Source organism: Leptopilina heterotoma, unplaced genomic scaffold (genome assembly GCF_015476425.1).
Source record: "Leptopilina heterotoma isolate Lh14 unplaced genomic scaffold, ASM1547642v1 Lhet_246, whole genome shotgun sequence".
In the NCBI taxonomy this organism is placed as follows: domain Eukaryota; kingdom Metazoa; phylum Arthropoda; class Insecta; order Hymenoptera; family Figitidae; genus Leptopilina; species Leptopilina heterotoma.
The window spans coordinates 667,531-688,203 of record NW_025110962.1 but is presented as its reverse complement, the minus strand read 5'-3'; the positions used below and the strand labels follow the sequence as shown (position 1 = coordinate 688,203).

General features: G+C 29.7%; 2 protein-coding genes across 8 annotated transcripts in view; one reads left to right on the top strand and one right to left on the bottom strand.

Annotated features, from left to right (window-relative positions):
* Window positions 1-20,435, top strand: part of LOC122503145 (pancreatic triacylglycerol lipase-like) — a 28,415-nt gene extending 7,980 nt beyond the window's left edge. Inside the window, exon 5 of the mRNA XM_043613587.1 lies at window positions 20,027-20,435. Within this exon, the coding sequence (XP_043469522.1) occupies window positions 20,027-20,121 (95 nt within the window). The 3' untranslated portion in view covers window positions 20,122-20,435. The remainder of the gene's footprint in view (window positions 1-20,026) is intronic.
* Window positions 1-20,673, bottom strand: part of LOC122503142 (serine/threonine-protein phosphatase 6 regulatory ankyrin repeat subunit B) — a 49,733-nt gene that overhangs the window by 262 nt on the left and 28,798 nt on the right. Inside the window, exons 10-15 of one of the 7 annotated variants that reach the window (XM_043613582.1) lie at window positions 16,026-16,201; window positions 15,509-15,937; window positions 14,396-15,422; window positions 3,595-3,716; window positions 553-701; window positions 294-450 (exon numbers count right to left, since the gene is read on the bottom strand). In XM_043613582.1, the coding sequence (XP_043469517.1) occupies window positions 294-450; window positions 553-701; window positions 3,595-3,716; window positions 14,396-15,422; window positions 15,509-15,937; window positions 16,026-16,201 (2,060 nt within the window). Of the gene's footprint in view, window positions 1-293; window positions 702-3,594; window positions 3,717-5,987; window positions 6,696-10,063; window positions 10,332-10,361; window positions 12,146-12,181; window positions 13,818-14,395; window positions 15,423-15,508; window positions 15,938-16,025; window positions 16,202-20,673 lie in introns of those variants that run through there. The other 6 variants (XM_043613579.1, XM_043613585.1, XM_043613581.1 and 3 more) reach the window with 6 other exon arrangements.

The window sequence follows — 20,673 nt, the reverse complement described above, 5'->3', positions numbered from 1 at the left end:
AAAAAATATAATATATTCGTATTTTAAATTACAGATAAAAAATTTTATATCAAAATTTTAATTACGATTAAAAAATATAATATATTCGTATTTTAAATTACAGATAAAAAAATTTTATAACAAAATTTTAATTACGATCAAAAAATATAATATATTTGTATTTTAAATTATAGATAAAAAGTTTTATATCAAAATTTCTTTTATGTAACTTTGAGATTTAATTTGATTTTAGATTTGCTATAGACAGAATTTTTTTTCGACAATAAAATTATTATATAAATTATAAAACTTACGTCAAATAGGTTTTTTTTTTTGAAGAATCTATGTTGTCGGAAAAATTTGCGAAATTTGTGTAAAGGTTTTTTCGCTGACCATTCATCTTTTAAAAATGTGTACAAATGTGATGCCCAGGTTGTTATTAAATTTAATGGCGTTGGCGCCGTTTTTGTCCTAAAATTTATTTAAAAAGTTAAAAATATTTTCGTTTACTTTGTCCTTTTACTATTTTTTTTAAAGAGAGTTTTATTTTGAACAAAATAAATTTCAATTTACTTTTGTATACTACGAATCAATTTGCTGAGTCCATATTTCCATTCTATATCACTTTGAGATTGAATGTGATGATATGTGTCACTCATCATGGCAATTAGCAGGGGTAACAAAACAATTACAGTCAACAGCATGTAAATCGCAAACAATATCTATACGTAATTTAAGAAAAAACAATTTATTGTTGTAAAATTTTTAATTTCAAAACATTGTGAATAATTTGCATGCATTTTTTTGTCTCCAATTTTATTTTCAATTATGAGTTTTTATTTAACGAATCTCAATTTCTTTTAAAAAATTCCAATTTCAATTTTTTTTAGAAATTTTCAATTCTAACTTCAATTTCTTTAAAAAATTTTAATTCTAATTTCAATTTTCTTAGAACATTTCAATTTTAAAATCAATTTATTTTAGAATATTTCAATTCTAATTTCAATTTCTTTTAGAAAATTTCAATTCTAATTTCAATTTTCTCAGAAAATTTCAATTTTAAATTCAATTTATTTTAGAATATTTCAATTCTAATTTCAATTTCTTTTAGAAAATTTCAATTCTAATTTCAATTTTCTCAGAAAATTTCAATTTTAAATTCAATTTATTTTAGAATATTTCAATTCTAATTTCAATTTCTTTTAGAAAATTTCAATTCTAATTTCAATTTTCTCAGAAAATTTCAATTTTAAATTCAATTTATTTTAGAATATTTCAATTCTAATTTCAATTTTCTTAAAAAATTTCAATTCTAATCCAATTTCTTTTAGAAAATTTCAATTCTAATTTCAATTTCTTTTAGAAAATTTCAATTCTATTTTAAATTTCTTTAGAAATTTTCAATTCTAATTTCAATTTCTTTTAGAAAATTTCAATTCTATTTTAAATTTCTTTAGAAATTTTTAATTCTAATTTCAATTTTCTTAGAAATTTTCAATTCTAGTTTCAATTTTCTTAGAAATTTTCAATTATAATTTCAATTTTCTTAGAAAATTTTAATTTTAATTTCAATTTCTTTAGAAAATTTCAATTCTAAATTCAATTTATTTTAGAATATTTCAATTCTAATTTTACTTTATTTTAGAAAATTTCAATTTTAAATTCAATTTATTTTAGAATATTTCAATTCTAATTTTAATTTATTTTAGAAAATTTCAATTCTAATTTCAATTTTCTTAAAAAATTTCAATTCTAATCCAATTTCTTTTAGAAAATTTCAATTCTAAATTTAATTTATTTTAGAATATTTCAATTCTAATTTCAATTTCTTTTAGAAAATTTCAATTCTATTTTAAATTTCTTTAGAAATTTTTAATTCTAATATCAATTTTCTTAGAAATTTTCAATTCTAGTTTCAATTTTCTTAGAAATTTTCAATTATAATTTCAATTTTCTTAAAAAATTTCAAATTTAATTTCAATTTCTTTAGAAAATTTCAATTCTAAATCCAATTTATTTTAGAATATTTCAATTCTAATTTTACTTTATTTTAGAAAATTTCAATTTTAAATTCAATTTATTTCAGAATATTTCAATTCTAATTTTAATTTATTTTAGAAAATTTCAATTCTAATTTCAATTTTCTTAAAAAATTTCAATTCTAATCCAATTTCTTTTAGAAAATTTCAATTCTAAATTTAATTTATTTTAGAATATTTCAATTCTAATTTCAATTTCTTTTAGAAAATTTCAATTCTATTTTAAATTTCTTTAGAAATTTTTAATTCTAATTTTAATTTTCTTAGAAATTTTCAATTCTAGTTTCAATTTTCTTAGAAATTTTCAATTATAATTTCAATTTTCTTAGAAAATTTCAATTTTAATTTCAATTTCTTTAGAAAATTTCAATTCTAATTTCCAATTATTTTAGAAAATTTCAATTCTAATTTCAATTTCTTTTATAAAATTTCAATTCTAAATTTCATTTCTTTTATAAAATTTCAATTCTAAATTCTATTTGTTTTAGAATATTTCAATTCTAATTTCAATTTTCTTAGAAATTTTCAATTATAATTTCAATTTTCTTAGAAAATTTCAATTTTAATTTCAATTTCTTTTAGATCATTTCAATTTCTTTAGAAAATTTCAATTCTAAATTCTATTTACTTTAGAATATTTCAATTCTAATTTCAATTTTTTTTTAGAAAATTTTAATTCTAAATTCCAATTATTTTAGAAAATTTCAATTCTAATTTTAATTTCTTTTATAAAATTTCAATTCTAAATTCTGTTTGTTTTAGAATATTTCAATTCTAATTTCAATTTCTTTTAGAAAATTTCAATTCTATTTTAAATTTCTTTAAAAATTTTTAATTTTAATTTCAATATTGTCTTAGAATATTTCAATTTTAAATTCAATTTCTTTTAGAATATTTCAATTCTAATTTCATTTTCTTTTAGAATATTTCAATTTTAGTTTCAATTTATTTTAGAAAATTTAAATTCTAATTTCAATTTTAAATTCAATTTATTTTAGAATATTTCAATTCTAGTTTCAATTTATTTTAGAAAATTTCAATTCTAATTTCAATTTTCTTAAAAAATTTCAAATCTAATTTCAATTTCTTTTATAAAATTTCAATTCTAAATTTAATTTAATTTAGAATATTTCAATTCTAATTTCAATTTCTTTTAGAAAATTTCAATTCTATTTTAAATTTCTTTAGAAATTTTTAATTCTAATTTCAATTTTCTTAGAAAATTTTAATTTTAATTTCAATTTCTTTTAGAAAATTTCAATTTCTTTAGAAAATTTCAATTCTAAATTCTATTTACTTTAGAATATTTCAATTCTAATTTCAATTTTATTTAGAAAATTTCAATTCTATAATTTCAATTTTTTCAGAAAATTTTAATTGAATTTTAATTATTTTAATTTTATTTTAAATATAATTATTTAGTATCGTTTAAATTTTAGTTCAAGTATGTTAATTTAATTCAATTAATTTTCAGTTCAAAAATCGAGTTCAATTTTATTAATTTGGTTAATTTAGAGTACAAAAAATTTTTAAAAGTAATTTTTAAAGTAATTAAAAATATTTAAAAAAAATATACCTTAAATAAAATAATAATCCAAAATGGTCTCTTTAGAAGTTGTAAAGCAACATCCGTAGTTTCTTTTTGACCGAAAATAGAGAAAAAAAGTTTCTCGTAGATTTCCACAGGACTCACTAATACTGAAAAAATCCAAGTTTCTTTAAAAAATTTCATTGAAGATCTTGTGGAAAATTTCCTAAGATATGAAGAATAAATAATCAGTAGGTTTATATATATTAAGAGAGCTACATAAGTGTACCTAAAAATTAGTATTATACTCACGAAATATTTTCATATCATTGTCATGCGAAAATTATTTCCAATTAAAAAATTGAAACAAAAAAAAAAATTTTTTTTTAAAGAAAATTAAGTGTTTGTCACATTGACAATTGTTTTTCTATTTTTACACTAAAAATACGAATTTATGTTAAAATAAATATAGTAGAAATTCTAAGATCTAAATAATATTATACAAGAAGTTTATAATATGATCTACAAAAATATTTGGAGTAATTAAAAGTTTTTTATTACCTACTGAAAAAAAGATTTATTATGAAAAAAAAAATTAATTATGAAATCTAATCGTGCTCATAAAAGTAGATTAATTTTGTCAATGTGGATAATTGAAATTTCTGGTGCAGAGTATGTAAATATATATAGGCAAGAATGTAATAAAAAAGGTGAAGAGTAAGAAATATGTGTAGAAAGAGTAATATTAAAATACTTTTCAAAATTCAACCCAGATGGAAAAATTTTTTTCCCAGTTTTAATTATTTTCATTTTTAAATTTATAAAATGAAAAATAATTTAAAATAATTAAAAAGATTTAAAAAATTTAGATTCTGAAAAATTAATATTAAATAATTTTGGATTTATTAATTCAATTTTGCAGGGATTTTCCAAAGAATGCAAAATTGAAAAATTTTTGTATAAAATATATATTTTCATTAAATTATCGATGTTTAACCATTCAATTAGTTAATTTTTTTTATAAATAATTGTATATTTTTTCTATCGAATAAAAATATATTTTTGAAGAAATCACTATAAGTAATATTTCCAGAAAATATTATTACAAGTGGAAATAATTTTTTAATTTTTGTAATAAAATTGTATTGAAATAGTTTTAATACTTCTATTACAATAATTAAAAAAAAAAAATATTAAAAATTACTGATTTTTCCGTAAATTTTTGCATACGTGACTGTATATATACAAATGAGAATTATTGAATTTAATTGCAAACCGCATTGAAGAAATATATGGTAACTTGGAAGCAAAAAATTTTAGGTTATGTTTGTAATATTTGTATATAAAGGAAATAAACAAAGGGGATCAATTTTCAATTTAAACCAATTTAAACCTGATTTAAGTTTTCATTAGATCCAAAATATATTCGATGAAAAATTATTTTTGTTTTAAATCAAAACACTAAAATTGCTAATTGAGGGCATCAGGGAAAAAATAATGGTTTCGTAAATTTCTTTTCATTTCAAAAGAAAAGAATATTTTGGGTTGGGATTTTTTGGAAATAATAGAGGAAGATAGCTTACCAGGGGTTCTTTTCGAAATTTTTCATAATTTTTCTAAATAATTATTGAAAAAATTGTTTAAACATTCGGAAAAAGGGGTTTTGGAAGTTTCTTCTCTTTCTTAGAGGAGAAAATATTTCCGGATAACCTTAAGGTAAAATTAACACAAATATAACCTTAAAATAATTTGCTTCTTAGGCCCCTTTCTTCGGATCGTGTCACAATTATATTTGAAGAGAGAGAACAATTTTTTTGAAGTTATAAAAATTTAATTGTAACTACTTCATTGTTTATTCTCTTTTTTTTCAAGCAGTTGCATTTTAATGTAATTCGATAACGAATTTTGATTTTGCATGGCATCTTCTAATAAAAGGCTATACCAATTTTTTTTGCAGGGAACTCCACTACTCTATATTTCGAATGAACTATTCTAAATGTTAGGTAAAAATTGAAATTGAAATAGTTAAGAAATTAGGAAAAAAAAATGGTCAGAGGTGCACACAAAATGTGCCATTACAGAAAAAGACATACGTATAATTAATGAGAAAAGAAGAAGATTAGTTAATTAAATTAATTAAAACTAAACTACAAATTCTACAAACTATTGGTATACTGAATATGACGCAATTATTATGTATATATATCGTTCGTGACAAATGTGCATGCTGATCAATTCTTGAGATACTATTACATAACAATCTACAATAATAGGACCTAATTTATCCAATACTATAATCGAATTATCATTATTATTATTATTGAAAAGATGCACATGCACGCTATTTTGAATGTATATTATTTTCTACGAGAAAAAATTCAGCTAGAAAATAAGAAATATACATACGATATAGTACTTATACAGACTAACCGTGAGAAAAGGACATCTCTCGAACCTAAGTGTATCGCAGACCATGTCTTCACTGCCTCTATAAAACGTTGCAGGCAGTCGATTAGAGAGAAGGTCAATTATTGTTATAGATTCACCAAAGAAAAAAAAATAGCAAAAGGTGTTCAAAATCCAACCAAAAAACTGTTTCATTTTTAGGAAACGTTTCTTTATACAAGGCAGGCTAACTAAAGGAAATAATGCTTGTTCCCATTTTTTTGTTTGTAAATTAAATACCCGAAGTTTTTGTTCACGATACTGTGACCATCTCGTGTCTAGTTGCGTTTGACGATGTTGGTTCCTCAAATGCTGATAGTATATCTTCAGTAGGTTCTTTAGGTTCATCGACTTGTTTTTTTGATTCAATACCAACTAGTCCGCGATATTTTCTTCTAACCACTTCCCAATCGACAACATTGTCTATTCTTGGTGCATTGCTGAATGATAATTGACTACCAAGTGGACTTAAATGAACAACTGACAATGCAACACTGTCCTTGTGTCCAACTTGGGATTTTTTTACTTTTGACAGCCATTTTGCACCCATTTTTGAACGAGCTGACATCTTGTCGCCACGTTGAAAACCCATCATGTGCACTAGAGATGGTCGATGCTTTTTGGCCGCTCTCTTTTGGCAGGCTTTACAGAGATATGTTATCCATGTTGTCAACAAATTTAGAGGTGATGGTGCTGTTGTTGTCCTGAATTTGCGCAAATGTTTTTTTTTTTATATCCAATAAATTTTATCATTTTTTTAGGTGCATTCATGCTTATTGCAGTAAGCTTACATTTATTGAAAAACCAAGGTGGACGAATTTATTGATGGACATTGTAGATTTATGGAGATGTTAATGATTTTTGATTTGGGAAAACACAGGGAATTTGGATATTTACATTAAAATTGATACCGGTGACTAGAATGATTGCGGATTGTCATAATTTATTTGCCATTTGGTCAAACTTTTGGAATATTTTAATAGATCTTCTTGCTCGATAAAGCGGTTTAAGGAATCTTATATTCTGCGAAGTTCTACAAAAAGACTTAGATTAGGAGCATTCAGAATTGTTTGGTCCATCCTAAGTGGGTCCTTTTTGAAGAAAAAGCGTATATAAAAATCTGATTCTACTGTGTTAGGCAAAATGATTACCAATTAGAAGTACTCGAGTTTGTCTGGACCAAGCCAATTTGGTCTTTGGGAGCGTTCACAAATTACGTAACGCTAATTTTTGAAAATTATGACCCCCCCTCCCCCCATGTAACACACTGTTACATACATTAGCGCCATTTTTTCTGCTGTACATAACAAATAGCTAGACCCCCCCCTCCCCTTTATAATGTTACGTAATTTGTGAACGCTCCCTTTCTTCTAGATTAAACAGTGTCAGGATTCTAATTCCGCTGCGATATGCAGGAAGACTCAAGATAGGAGTTTTCGCATTTGCTTGCATCACCCAAATTGGGTCTGATTCCAAAGAAACTAGTTCTACTACGATTTACAAAAAGATCACGATTAGGAGAATTCGCATTTGCTTAAACCACTCCTAATGGAATGTTTTACTATAGGAAACATTTCAGAGAAATTAATGCATCGCAGTTTGTGAAATAACCACGCATCTTTTCTAGACAAAGCAATTTCAGGACTCTAATTCTATTGCGATCTACAGGATGACTAAAGTTGGGAGTATTCGCATTTGCCTGGACCACACTTAGCAGATTCTCAAATTAGAGGAAGCATTTTACAGAAACTTATTATACTACTGTTTACGGAAAGACTACGATTAGGAGTTTCGCATTTATCTAAACAACTCCTAGTGGACTTTCTTACTAGAGGAGATATTTCAGATAAACTTATTTAATCGGGATTTGCCGAAAGACCACAAAAAAGAATTTTCAATTGTCTGGACCACCCTAATTGGTCGTCATTCTTTAGACAAAACAATTGCAGGAATCCAATTCTTCAACCATTTACTAAAAGACATCAATTAGGAGTACTCGCATTTGCCTGAATTATCTATCACGATTAGGAGTATTCGTATTAGCTTGGACCCCCTAATTTGAGTTTTTTTCCCCAAAGAAGCAATTGTAAAAATCAAATTCTACTGCCATCAACAAAAGACTCTCGCGATTAGGAGTATTCGTATTAACCTGGACCACCGTAATTGAGGTCAAAGAAGCCAAAAAGACCAAAGACCAGTTTTAGTCTAATATTCTCATTGTCTGGATAAACTAAGTGGATCTCTTTCTAAAAAAGAAGTTATTTTAGAAATCTAATTGTTCAGTATTTTGCAAAACAATTACGAGTGCTTTTCTTTGCCTGGACCACCCCAATTGTATCGTTTTTACAGACGAAGCAGTTTTAGGAATTTAATTCTTAACTCTCTGCTGATGCTAATGACCGTTATCATCAAAAATCGTCATTCTGGACGCCTGGTGGGGACTATGAGAGTTACATTCTTTGGCGATAGAGTGGGGATAAGTTAGCATCAGCAGAGGGTTTACTTAACTCGTGAGTACTCCTACTTGAATTTGCCTGGAACGCTTCTAGACGAATTTTTGGTTTAGAGGAAGCTTTCTGAAGAAACTTATTGTACTGTGGTTTATGGTAACACCACGATTAGCAGTGTCTCTAATTCTATCACTATCATCAGAAAAACTTAAATTAGGAGTACCACTACTGGGGTTTGGCAAAAGGAGACAGAAATTTTTTGTAATCATTAGGACTCGGCTGTCGATAAAACCGATTGTACGAAGGAGATTTAGTACAACCGGTTCTACTAATTGTAAGTCTCCTTAGTACAGTCGATTTTATCTACAACCGAGTTCTAATCGTTAGCGGATAATAATCGACAGAGCACATCATTATACCTCGACATCAAATTTCCTGCTTAATACATCTCGAAAGTAGCGAACTCTTATTGGTAAAAAAACTATCAGTTTTAGTACCTTTGCTGGTAGTGAATTAATATCAAAAGTCTCACAATAAGTGAGGTTCCGTCGAAAGACGCTGGATTCCAAAGCGTTGAGACAAATCGAATAATACACTTACTATTTCTTACTCAATAATTGGAATGACTACTAGAATAGGTTGCGCCAATGGAGAAGAAAGGAGAAGTGATGAGGTTGAAAGGATGTGTTAAGAAAATAAATAAAGATAGAACGTGGAGAGAGAGAGAGAAGAATAAGATGATTGTTGGGAGAGAAAGCATGGATCGAAAGAAGGAATGGAAGGGAGGTAAGAATGGGTAGGGAACGTGTGTAGGTGGATGGGGTCAAATGGTGCGTGAGACAAATGGACAAGTGTTTGAGGTTATAATGAATGATGGGGTGAATGGGGAGAAATGAAAACGACTGGTTTGATAGTAAGACTGTTGGGAATATGGTAGTGAAAGGTTTGGATGAAAATGTGAGAAGGAATATTTTGAGGATGACAGTTGAGGATAAGGATAAATGAAAAGAAGTTTTTAAGTAATTAAAGGGGTGGGCAAAAAGAAAAATTCTATTCAGTTACTGATCGATCATCATCCGCATTGGTCCTAAGGAATAGTTAGAGGTTTAGGCAACCATGGTGCCATTCATCCAAAACTTAAATGAATTCAAATCCGATAAAGATGTTAACATTGGAGTTTAGCGATCCTATTGCACCGGAATATATGCGATGTCACAATATCAGGTTTTCGCCTTCAGGATCCGTTAATGGAAAGTATTGTACTTAGAGTGAAGTTTCAAAGAAAGACCACAAAAAATCTCCTTTTGTATCCTATTCATTGACAAATGTTTTAAAAAATTATGTTTGGTCTAGGTTTAGACTTAGGTACTCAGTACAGATTTTAGTTCAGGAAGAGTACGATGGCAACAATACTAATTACAACCCATTGCAAGAATCTTGAAATAGTGGAAAACATTTCTAAACATTTACACGACATTCAAATGTTCCATTCAGTAATTTTCAATACCACTTTGTTTGTCCAATATCCTCTAAATTCGTCCACCCTTAAAACTCACAAAAATTGAAAATACAAAAAGTAATGTGTTTGTGCAACTTTTATAGCGGGTGTGGAAATACTTTACCTGTGCATGTTTCTTATCAGTTTGCTAAGACCATATTTCCACTCAATGTCAGACTGGGCCTGAATCCTTTGATAGGTGTCACTCATCATGGCAATAAGTAGATTAATAAGTACGACAACCGACACCAACATGTAAATACCAAAAGCCACCTTGAAGAGATTTGTCGTCCATGATGGCTGTTGATTCACGACCTTGAATTGTTCATGTGTCGTTTGTCCAAAGATGGCGAAGAATAATAGCTCAACCGCCACTACTGGATTCATCTTGACTGTAAATACGTGTCAACACCATTCTTTTTACTAACGTCATGCTAAAATTTATTGGAAATCGCACGCACGTATCATGCCAAAAAATATACATGTACATTTAGGATATTAATCGCTAAAATCTATTCGATTTGAGGAGAAAAAAAATGTATTAATAAAAAAAAATATTAAGGAACTTAACTTAATCTATTCTAAAATCGTTGTATTTACAGAGATTCTTGCCGTATTTTTTTTTTTAGGTATTTCTAGGGTTACTAATAAGATTTTGTCAGATATATTTGATAATTGTGGTCTCGACGAGAATTGACGAGATTGTTTTTGCACCCATGCAAACTGAACTAGATTTAGAGATTTTCAACTACCGCTCAAAAATTCATTATGACTTTAATATCTGACATAATTGTGGAATGAGGAATGATGCATGTGACGTCGTGGATGATTATAAGGCAATGAAAATTCCTGTAGCATGCTGAATCATGATGACATTTATTTTGGCATACAGACTTTTCTTGCGATTTTTGGATTTTTTGTTACTTACTTAGTTATTATTATTAGTGTCCGTTGAAACACGGGACGTTAAGCACCACCTTGCAAATATTTCGTTATTGAAATTAGTATAATTCTGTATTGAAATATTTTTCTTCGAAAGGCACAAAATTTCTTTTCTTTATTTTTATTTCTCTTAAAATTGACAATAATGTACAGCAACAAATTTCATATATATTTTTGGAATGTAATAATCAACAATTGTATAAAAGTTTATATTGGAGGTGTTGTCGCTGTAACAGGAACTGTTGATGCATTCGATGCGGTTGGTCCAATGTCCTCCTCATCATTATCATCATTTTCTTTTTCATTATTATCAACATCCTTCTCTGGCTCACTGCCAGTGAGGGCGAGATATTTCTTTCTAATCGAGTCCCAATCAACGACACTTTCAATTCTCGTTGCACTATTAAATGATAATTGACTACCTAACGGACTGAGATGAACTAAGGAAAGTGCAACACTATCTTTGGGACGAACTTGGCCTTTCTTCACTTTAGAGAGCCATTTGGCACCCATTTTCGAACGTGGTGACATTCTTCCTGTACGTTGTAGGCCCATCATGTGAACAAGTGATGGACGCTTTCGTTTGGCAGCTCGCTGTTTCCAGAGTTTGATGAAGTAGACGATCCATGTTGTCAGCAGATTCAGAGGCGAAGGAGCGGTGGTTGTTCTGAAATTTAATCTCGTGATAGTGCAACAGTGTTAAATTCTACTTCACCAAAGAAAGGGGACTTGCTTTCTTTTTGTTGCAATTGGACACATGCCTCATGCAAATTTTTTTTCAAAATTTGTCGGACAGAAAGAGCAGTGCAAAAATATGCAATTTTGTTTACATAAAAAAATATTTACATCTTCATTTTAATTTCAAATGAAAAATAGGAATTAGTGCTGTAAGGACAATTTGCTTTCTGATAGTGAAAGGAAAACTTTAATCAAGAAAAATTAATTTTCGGAAACGAATTCGTGTCATCGGAGGGGAAATTAATATAAATTGCTTACCTGTGCATATTTCTAATAAGTTTACTGAGACCGTACTTCCACTCAATGTCAGACTGGGCCTGAATCCTTTGATAGGTGTCGCTCATCATAGCAATAAGCAGATTAATTAACACCACTACTGAGACCAACATGTAAACACCAAAGGCCAATTTGAACAGACCCGAGGTCCATTCTGGTTGCTTGGACTCGACCTTCAGTTCGCTGTGGGTTGTTTGACCAAAGACGGCAAAGAAGAGATACTCGAACGCAAGTACAGGATTCATCTTTACTGGAATTCGAGGCAACGATTTTGTTTTCGGATAAAATTTTAGAAAAACATATTTGTGAAATTTGACTCTCTACGAAAGAACATGCTCATGCTACGTTTATGCCATGCTTTGGGCTGTTGAATACAAATTTTTTTTGATGCCGATGCAAGCCAAACAGAAGAACATTTTTGGTAGTTTTTTTTTTTTTGGTTACACATCGATGAGCGTGCGTCACACATTTTTTATTAAGTAGATATTTTTTTTCGTAGATTCGTGCAATGCAATCGTTGGCTATTCTCGACAGCAAAATTCAATGATAAAGTCTCAAAAAATATTTATAAAAAATTCGTGCTCATTCCGCGATAGGAAAAATCGTCGTTTTTTCCACTATAAGGCGTAAATCATCAAAATGCAACATTCAGCGCATCATTTCTTCAAGTACCACTTCCTTTTTTTGGGAATTTTTGTTTTCTATTGCTGAAAATTTCTTTTTGTTGTGTTTATCGTTCCTGTTGAAGTATTTTTTTATTGGTTTCTTTTTGGCAAAGTGGTGCATATCTTTCTTTTTTTCTGGTGTTATTGCATGCAATAGTAACAATCTTTCTCTCTCGCATTCTCTCGTTCCTTTTTTTGTCTGTATCTATTTCGCCAGACGTAACATTCCCTCTTTTCATTCCCTTTTTTTCTGATGCTTTTTTTTGTTTTTGCTTCAAAAACACTCAAAATATAAATTTCAAACACATGCAGAATTAGTTAAATCAAAAATCGACATTTGTTTCGATCGATTGATTCGGACTTACAAGAAACAAAAAAAAAACGCAGTGATCATCAATTGAAAAGAATAGTGCGCTTACAATCCGAAATGTTATGGGTATGATGTACATTATACATGTAATTTGAACCCTTTTTACTGGAAGAAGAAATGAACCGTTTGAAACAAATGAATTACTTTAGTATCATTTTATTATCTACACTATTAATTCAGCAAACCATTCTTTTTTTTTGATAATTAAGTAATTGATTTGCTAAAAATGAAATGATTTCTTATTCAGTTTTTGGAAGATGCGCTAAGAGGACATGATAGCGATGCGCTAATGTCGTACGAGCATTAAAGATGCACACACATTCCAAAAAAACGCAGGTCGTTTCTGCATTCGAGCGTTGAGCTGTGAACAATTTTTTTCTTTTCATTAAGAACACCTGGGAATTGAGAAAAATGCCGAATGAGTTAAAAATTATTCCTGTAAACGAAATTTATGGAAAGAAATAATTTTTCTCTTTTTGATTTTTGGTAAATTTTAAAAAGGAGAAAATTTTTTTTTGAAAATAAGGCAAAATATATAATATATGCAAAATGAAGAATGAGATGCGGGATAAATGTAAATCTTTTTTGTTTTATTTTCTTAATATTCAGGCAGTAATTTTTGTTTTTAGCTTCAGGCAAATAACAGACGCGCGAACATCGGTCAAAATGCATATTTTTAACAGACGATACGACATCGAGGGTGGAGCAAGTCCTGCATTCAGAGTGTCGATTAATCATCGTCAGCCTGTTAAACTTACAATCTCGGGAGCTTTCGTCACAACAATCATTCTTTTTCTTATAGCGTCCGGAGCGACGACTTAGTGACGAAGGTGGAGGCGTCATTATCCATGACGTTAAAACCTCGGTAACACCGGGCATCGTCAATTCTACCATTGAAATGAATGTTTTGTTACAAAATTTTATTTCTATAAATAAGAATTTTTAATTATTTTTTTTAAATCAGGTCTCTTCTATATAGGGAAATTCTAGTCTAAAAAAAACTTCTTCACCATGATGCATCAATTTCATATTACAGGTAAAAATCAATTTTGTCGAGAGGTCTGCGTGCGACGCGAAAGTCTTGATATTTTCAAGAATAGGCGCTGTATGTTTCTTTCGTTATTTGTGATTACACATAGAAAAAGAAAATATAGTAATAAATAGGCAGAGATAAATTTTAAGTGATAAATTTTTTTTCGGAAATTTCCTTTGAAGTTAAAGAAATTTAAATTATCACTGAGAATTTATTGTGCTTATTATTACTATAACTACTTGCTGTAATCAAACCAACATCATTAAAAAAAAAGAAAATGCTAACTACATTACTCTGAAATATTGAAGAGGTAAAAAAAATTACTAATTTTACAAAAAGCCACACGGTCTAATGTTACCTCTAACGAGAAGTAATCATTGGGAATCTAAAACACCATTATAGTAGATTCAGAGAAATAAATATGAGACTTACCATCTGAAAAGTTGTTTTTCCTTTTGCGATCTTCAGCCCTCGCCTGCTCCCAGGATTGATTCTCGAATGCTTGATTGAGAGCGACAAAATGCATGGAGAATCCAAAGACAAATATGGCCAAGACGGCCAAAAATCTTGCCAGGTCCTTCATGAGATTACCAATAATAATCGCCCATGGTCCAAAGAGATGGTGAAAAGAAAGGAAGTCCAGGATTTGTACGCAAGCGAGTAGAAAACTTAAGGCAAACAGCTGATTTCTAAGGTAGAGTAAAGTTGGCCAATAGGGTCGTTTAACAATAACAAAACCCAACAGATGAAAGGCGACGCCAAAAATTCCAAAAAGAAGTACTGCCAATTTTATCCAACCAAGACCACTTTTATCGCTGGGATTTGTCAACTCAAAGAGCAATAAACCAGAGAGCATTACCAATAGGCAACATTCGTACCAATACGGTATGAGGGCCTCCCGAACAACCGGATAAATTGGTGTAATACCCACTAACAATAAAAATACCATTAAATAAATGTGTGATGTCAAATACGACATGAATTTGATAATCGGCACATTATTGTACTTGTGGCCCAGTGGTAGAGCAAAAACCACCCAAACTGGTGGACAAACGAGGAATGCAATAAAGAGTAAAATTGTCCGAAATGCATTCCAATTGAGACTACCCTGCCACAATTCTTGAAGATAACGTTGCACTACCGTGTGTGCAATCACCTCCTTCTGTTCATTCTCAATCAGAACGTCTAGAAACTCCACATTTCTTCGATCCATTGACGTTAGAATTCTCCCAGCCGAATCGGCACCAGCTGCCAGTGCTAATAATTCAGTGGCCATTGTTTCACACTGCTTACCAGCAGCAATTAAATCTTTTGCTCTCTCCTTCTCCTTTTCCGATAGTTTCATATAGATGTTGGACAATTTCGCTGCTGTGTCCACCGGTGCTGGCGAAACGAGAACGAACTCCTCAATTGGCTTGTTATTATGACTCTTGCTGCAGATCATCATATTGTAGACAAACTGAAAATAAAAGATAATTGATAATTATTCCACCTACCTGAAAAGAAATGCCTTTTCGCATCTCTCCTCTTTCCATCTTTACTTACTCTCTTGTCCTCCATAAGAGCGTAGGTGTCATGCTCCTTCTCCATCAGATATTTGAGAACATCATTATGACCTTCGGATGCTGCAAACCAAATGGGCGCACTACCGAGATTCGTTTCACTTTTAGGTGAAGCTCCACTTTCGACCAGGAGTTTTACAACGTCGAGATAACCAGCTCTCGCTGCACAATGCAACGGTGTCCATCCATTTTTATCCGTGGCGTTAATCTCTGCCCCCTGACCTAAAAGAACCTCAACCATCTGATAGTGGCCATGGGTCGCCGCAATATGAAGTCCCGTCTTTCCGTAACGATCAGCACTGTGCAATAGTTCCGCTGATCTACTCAGAAGCAGACCAACCACAGTGATGTGTCCTCCAAAGCATGCGAGATGCAGAGGATTAAAACCATTTTCAACAGTCGACGCATCCACCTGTTGCAACAATAAATCCTCTGGAGAGTGAATTTGTGCTCCAATTTTTAAAAATTAATCAAAGGCAAATAAAGAAAGAATCTGGTACCTGAACTCCTGCTGAATTTAAAAGCAGTCGTACGACATTTTCATTTCCGGAATATGCAGCAAGATGAAGGGGAGTCATTCCCGATTCACTGCCTAGCTCCCCGACCAATGATCCTCCAGTCGGGGGATCAGATTTTACAGTTCCAGGAACGTGGGTCAGTAACTCTCTGACCGTATCTGAAAGAAAATCAATTTGATGGAAAGCGTCAGATTTTGCTTGACGTTAAGCAGAACAAAAATTGTCTGACAAAAATTGTATTTTGAACGCCTGACCACTGATAGGTGTGCATTTTAAGAAGATCACCTGTCTGTGGAGAGTTGCACTGAAGCAGCCTGAGTAAATACCCAGTGACTCGAAATTCAAAACGCTTATAAGTCGATAACAATATTAAAGGGAAATCTCTCTGCTTCAATATAATTCCCAGACCATTGCATAGTTATCATAAATTTCTACTTTGTATCACAATTAATTAATGTTGTTAATTTGAACCTGATTGTCAACTGAAGGTTAAGCATTAGACTTCTCAAGTGTTTGATAGTTATTTAATTGTTATAATATCTCAAATATTTGATGGTAATTTAAGCGCCAGTTTCACCAATACCGATTAAAAGTTAAATTATCAAATCCTTAACCGATCTTATGAGCAATAAATTGACATTAATCATTGATTAACTTTTAATCAGAGTTGGTGAATCTGGCCCTAATTCTTATAATCTTCGACAATCTACTCCAGCACTCACATAACAATAAATTCAGGAAAGAAAAAAATTTTCTGAACAGGAAAGAAAATGTATTTTGAAGACTCATAGCGAAAATTAAATTCGACAACTCGGCAATTTAGATTCTAGATAGTAAATCCCTAAAGTATTAGAACTCCAATTATTATTCTCTCTTTCTTTTTAATTTCCCAAATATCTAATATTCAACTATTCAAAGCTGAGCATGTTCTAATAAAATGGAAATAACGGAAATGAAGAAAAAAATGGAATTAACGTTCCAATCTGTAAAATCTTACCATATAGAAAGAAGATAATTTAATCTCCTTTAAAGAAGTAGGGAAATGTTTTACAAAAAAATGTAATACTCATTTCTTATTTCTCCAAATGGTTAACGACTTTCAGTAATGTGTAAAGTTTATTTCTTTTAACAATGGAATTGAATGATGAAGAAAAATAAAAAATGACGTCTTTTATTATTCGAGTATAGTTATTACGACAGTATTCCACGTGGTTTATATCAGGATATTACAATCTATAACTTTAAATGTGCGCATGAGCAATTTAGTTTTCAATAAAGATTGCAGATTTCTCGGACCCTGTGCGACGGAGAAACTTGTATTATTTTTTTTTGTTCGTTTCTATCGTGCAAATTATGTGAGACCTTGACGCAAGGTCTACTAATCTTTGAATACAATCGTTTTCACCCGGCTTTGTCACGACACTTTCAAATTGTTTCGACTACTTTACAAAATCTTTGCCTAAAAGTTTTGTCAATGATTTATTTTCATTGCCGCAATCACGATTTGAAATCGCATTCTTTTTTTCTCCATCACCATCACTATTGCCACATATCTATACTGTCGCATTTTGACGTATTTTTAATAACTAATTAAAAACTAATTAACTATAATTTTTAATAACTAATTAATAATTAATAATAATATCTAATGTCAACGAATAGTCAGTAATAATAAATGTTAATTAAGTTGAATTGTATAAAAAAACGAATATTGTAACATAGAACAGGATCTCTAGACGATTTAATGAATTCAGAAAGATGACTCAAACAGATGGTCCCACAACAATGATTTTTAACTTTAACATGTCTCAACGCACAATTTTCGTCAAATATTTTCGTATATAAAGGGCAAACGAGTATAATTCAGTCAGTATCAGTTTCAGTATAATTCAGTTTAGAAACTCTACCTCGTCTTCACCAGAACTTTAAAAGGCATAATTAGTGCAAAAGTCAGTTTCTTCAAAAACATCATATCACCAGTGTATCCACAGTGAAAAATCAGTCTTTTCTTAAAAATTATAAACTGTTCATAGACCTTATAATAGAATCAATTATTTATGAGTTAAAGGCTTAAAGTATCAACCAATGATTCTCTGCTGCTCAAAGGACCCATCCACAAACAATAAGACAAGAAGTTATTGACTCCGCTGAAAGGACGTCGAGCCAACCCTTCAGTGCTAAAAGAAAAGCACGTGCCAGAGTCTAGAGGTAAAGATAGAAACCATTCAACACTAAAGTCATCTTCTCTTTGAACATTAGAAAGCCTAGAGTTTCCATATTTTATTATTATTTTTAAACTAATAAATTTGAGTAAAGTAATTCTTGTTTTATTCACTAACCACGTCCCAACATTAATTGTTAATTTGCTTAAATTAAATCGGGGATAGTAGGTTAAATAAAGTGTGGTACTTTAGACGTAACAATACAATTAAAAGTGAAATTTAAAAAACAACCTGTAGGGAAAACGATTTTTTTACAGAAACATTTTCTTCGATTTCTCTTAATGCAAATAAGGTAATTTTTTAAAGATAAGAACGTTAATTTTGTCATAATGGTTGCGGTGTTGAAAATTTGGATATAGATACTAGAGAAAGATAACTTTTCTACTACTTAAGTGTTTTTTCTTTTTTCTTTAAACCAATATTTAAAATCGAACCTCTAACGATATGTTTCTAATAATAGAGGCATTTTCCCGTCTAACTGCCATCAATTTTAATTTCAAAGTTCATTTAACGGGTTAAAGTTCAATCAACCAAATGCTTTTTCAATTTAATACACTTGTAATTAAGAAGGATAAAGTTCAGTTAAAATTAGAGTTAAAAGTTTTTGGTTATTTTGGCAAACTTTTGGCACTAATCCCAAAAAAAAGACTCATCTCCCTTAAAAATGTCATAAATAGTAGTCATCATGTAAACCTGAAAGCAACTCTCTCAATGAATTAATATTCTACTTTCTTGCCAGGGAAAATGATTGATAAATATGTATACCATCATACAAGCGGCTAAATGAAATTGCGTGCTGCGTTTTTCTTATTAGAAAATCAAAGTCAACTCGAAAGGTGTCAGGAAGGGTTTGCCCGCTATTCAGTCACGCGAAATCCACTTAATCTACAAAAGATTGTATATAGACAATCACTCTTTAGTAAAAAAAGTGATTTTTATGTCATCAATCTTGAAAAACAATGAAGAATTAATCAAAAATTAATCAAAGACCAATCAACAGTCAATAAAAATTTAATCAAGACTTAATCATGAATCAATAAAAAATCGTATTTTATTAGTAGAAATAAATTCTTCAAAATTATGCTGAATTGTAAATTTTTTTTTTCCGAAGCTTTCTTATCTTGATCCTTCTTCTATATTCTCAAACTAAAAATATATTTGTTAACTTTTAACACTGAATTTAAATAAATTTCAACTTTGTTTTTGTATTTTAGGCCAGAGTTGAAAAACTTTCTTTTTTTAAAGGAAAAATATCTATCTATCTAATTATGCCCTTAATGGTTAAATTTTATGATCTTCGACAAGGTAACAAAATTGTTGCTCTATTTTTGTAATGACGGTCAATAGGTCAAGATCATTCTTGCCCTTAAGTACATCAGTGTAATCTTGCATTTGAAATCTACTTTCAAGATTTAGACATACGGAATTCATATATATCATAAAATTTTTATATCTCCGTATATAATAAAAAGATTTTGTCGCCGGATTCAGTCTTCACTCCCTAAAAAACCGTTAAATTAGTTCAAAAGTTAGGTAAAAATTGACCTAATTTTTTACCTACTTAAAGGAAGCCCCGTAATGACAATTACATTACGTCAAAATTTAGGTCAATTTTGACCTATATTTAAACCTACAGGTCAAATGAAGGCCCCAAATTGATGTATAGAGCTAAAAAATGTAAAAATCTTCCAATTAATTTTTACAATTCGAAAAGATAGTAAAAATTTTTTTTTGTTTATAATTTCTATGTTTTCATTTTAGGAAAGGAATATAAGTCAACGTATTCCTTGGAAAAAGGGAGATGGCCTAGATTATTACCCTTTTCGTGCATTTACTGCCTAAGGTGGATTGTGTGACCGAAAGAAATTTGCAATTCAACGGGAGTAAGATACCTAGCCTAAGAAAAGCTGCGCGATAATAATTTTTATGGTCTCAGCAGTACTGATTATTCCTGGAAGTAAATGTGTGTATATATAGAGAGAGAACTTAAAATTGTACGAGTTGAAATATAATTTGAATTTTATCCAAATGTAAATCCCCATTTGTTGTATCTTTTTCTTTATCAGTCATTATTTGTCATAATGGGTGGAAAGCCTTTCCTTAAGTGAACGATAATTATCAAATTATGAATGTAGGTTAGTGAATATGAAATAATAAAAGTTGTTTCGCATCTGTCTGGAAAGTGGTTTTTTTTTCTTTTTTTACATTTTATACTTTTATTTCCTTTTGGTATCTTTAATCTATTCGGATGATTGAATTGTCGTTTTTAGTAGTTTTAGATAATTCAACTAAATTTGGCAAGTGTACTAACTAAAACACTTTATTCCAAATAATAAGTACAGTTTATTTTACTTTTGAATTAAATACTTCTGCAACCAACTTATAGTTTATTTAGCAAATTATAATAC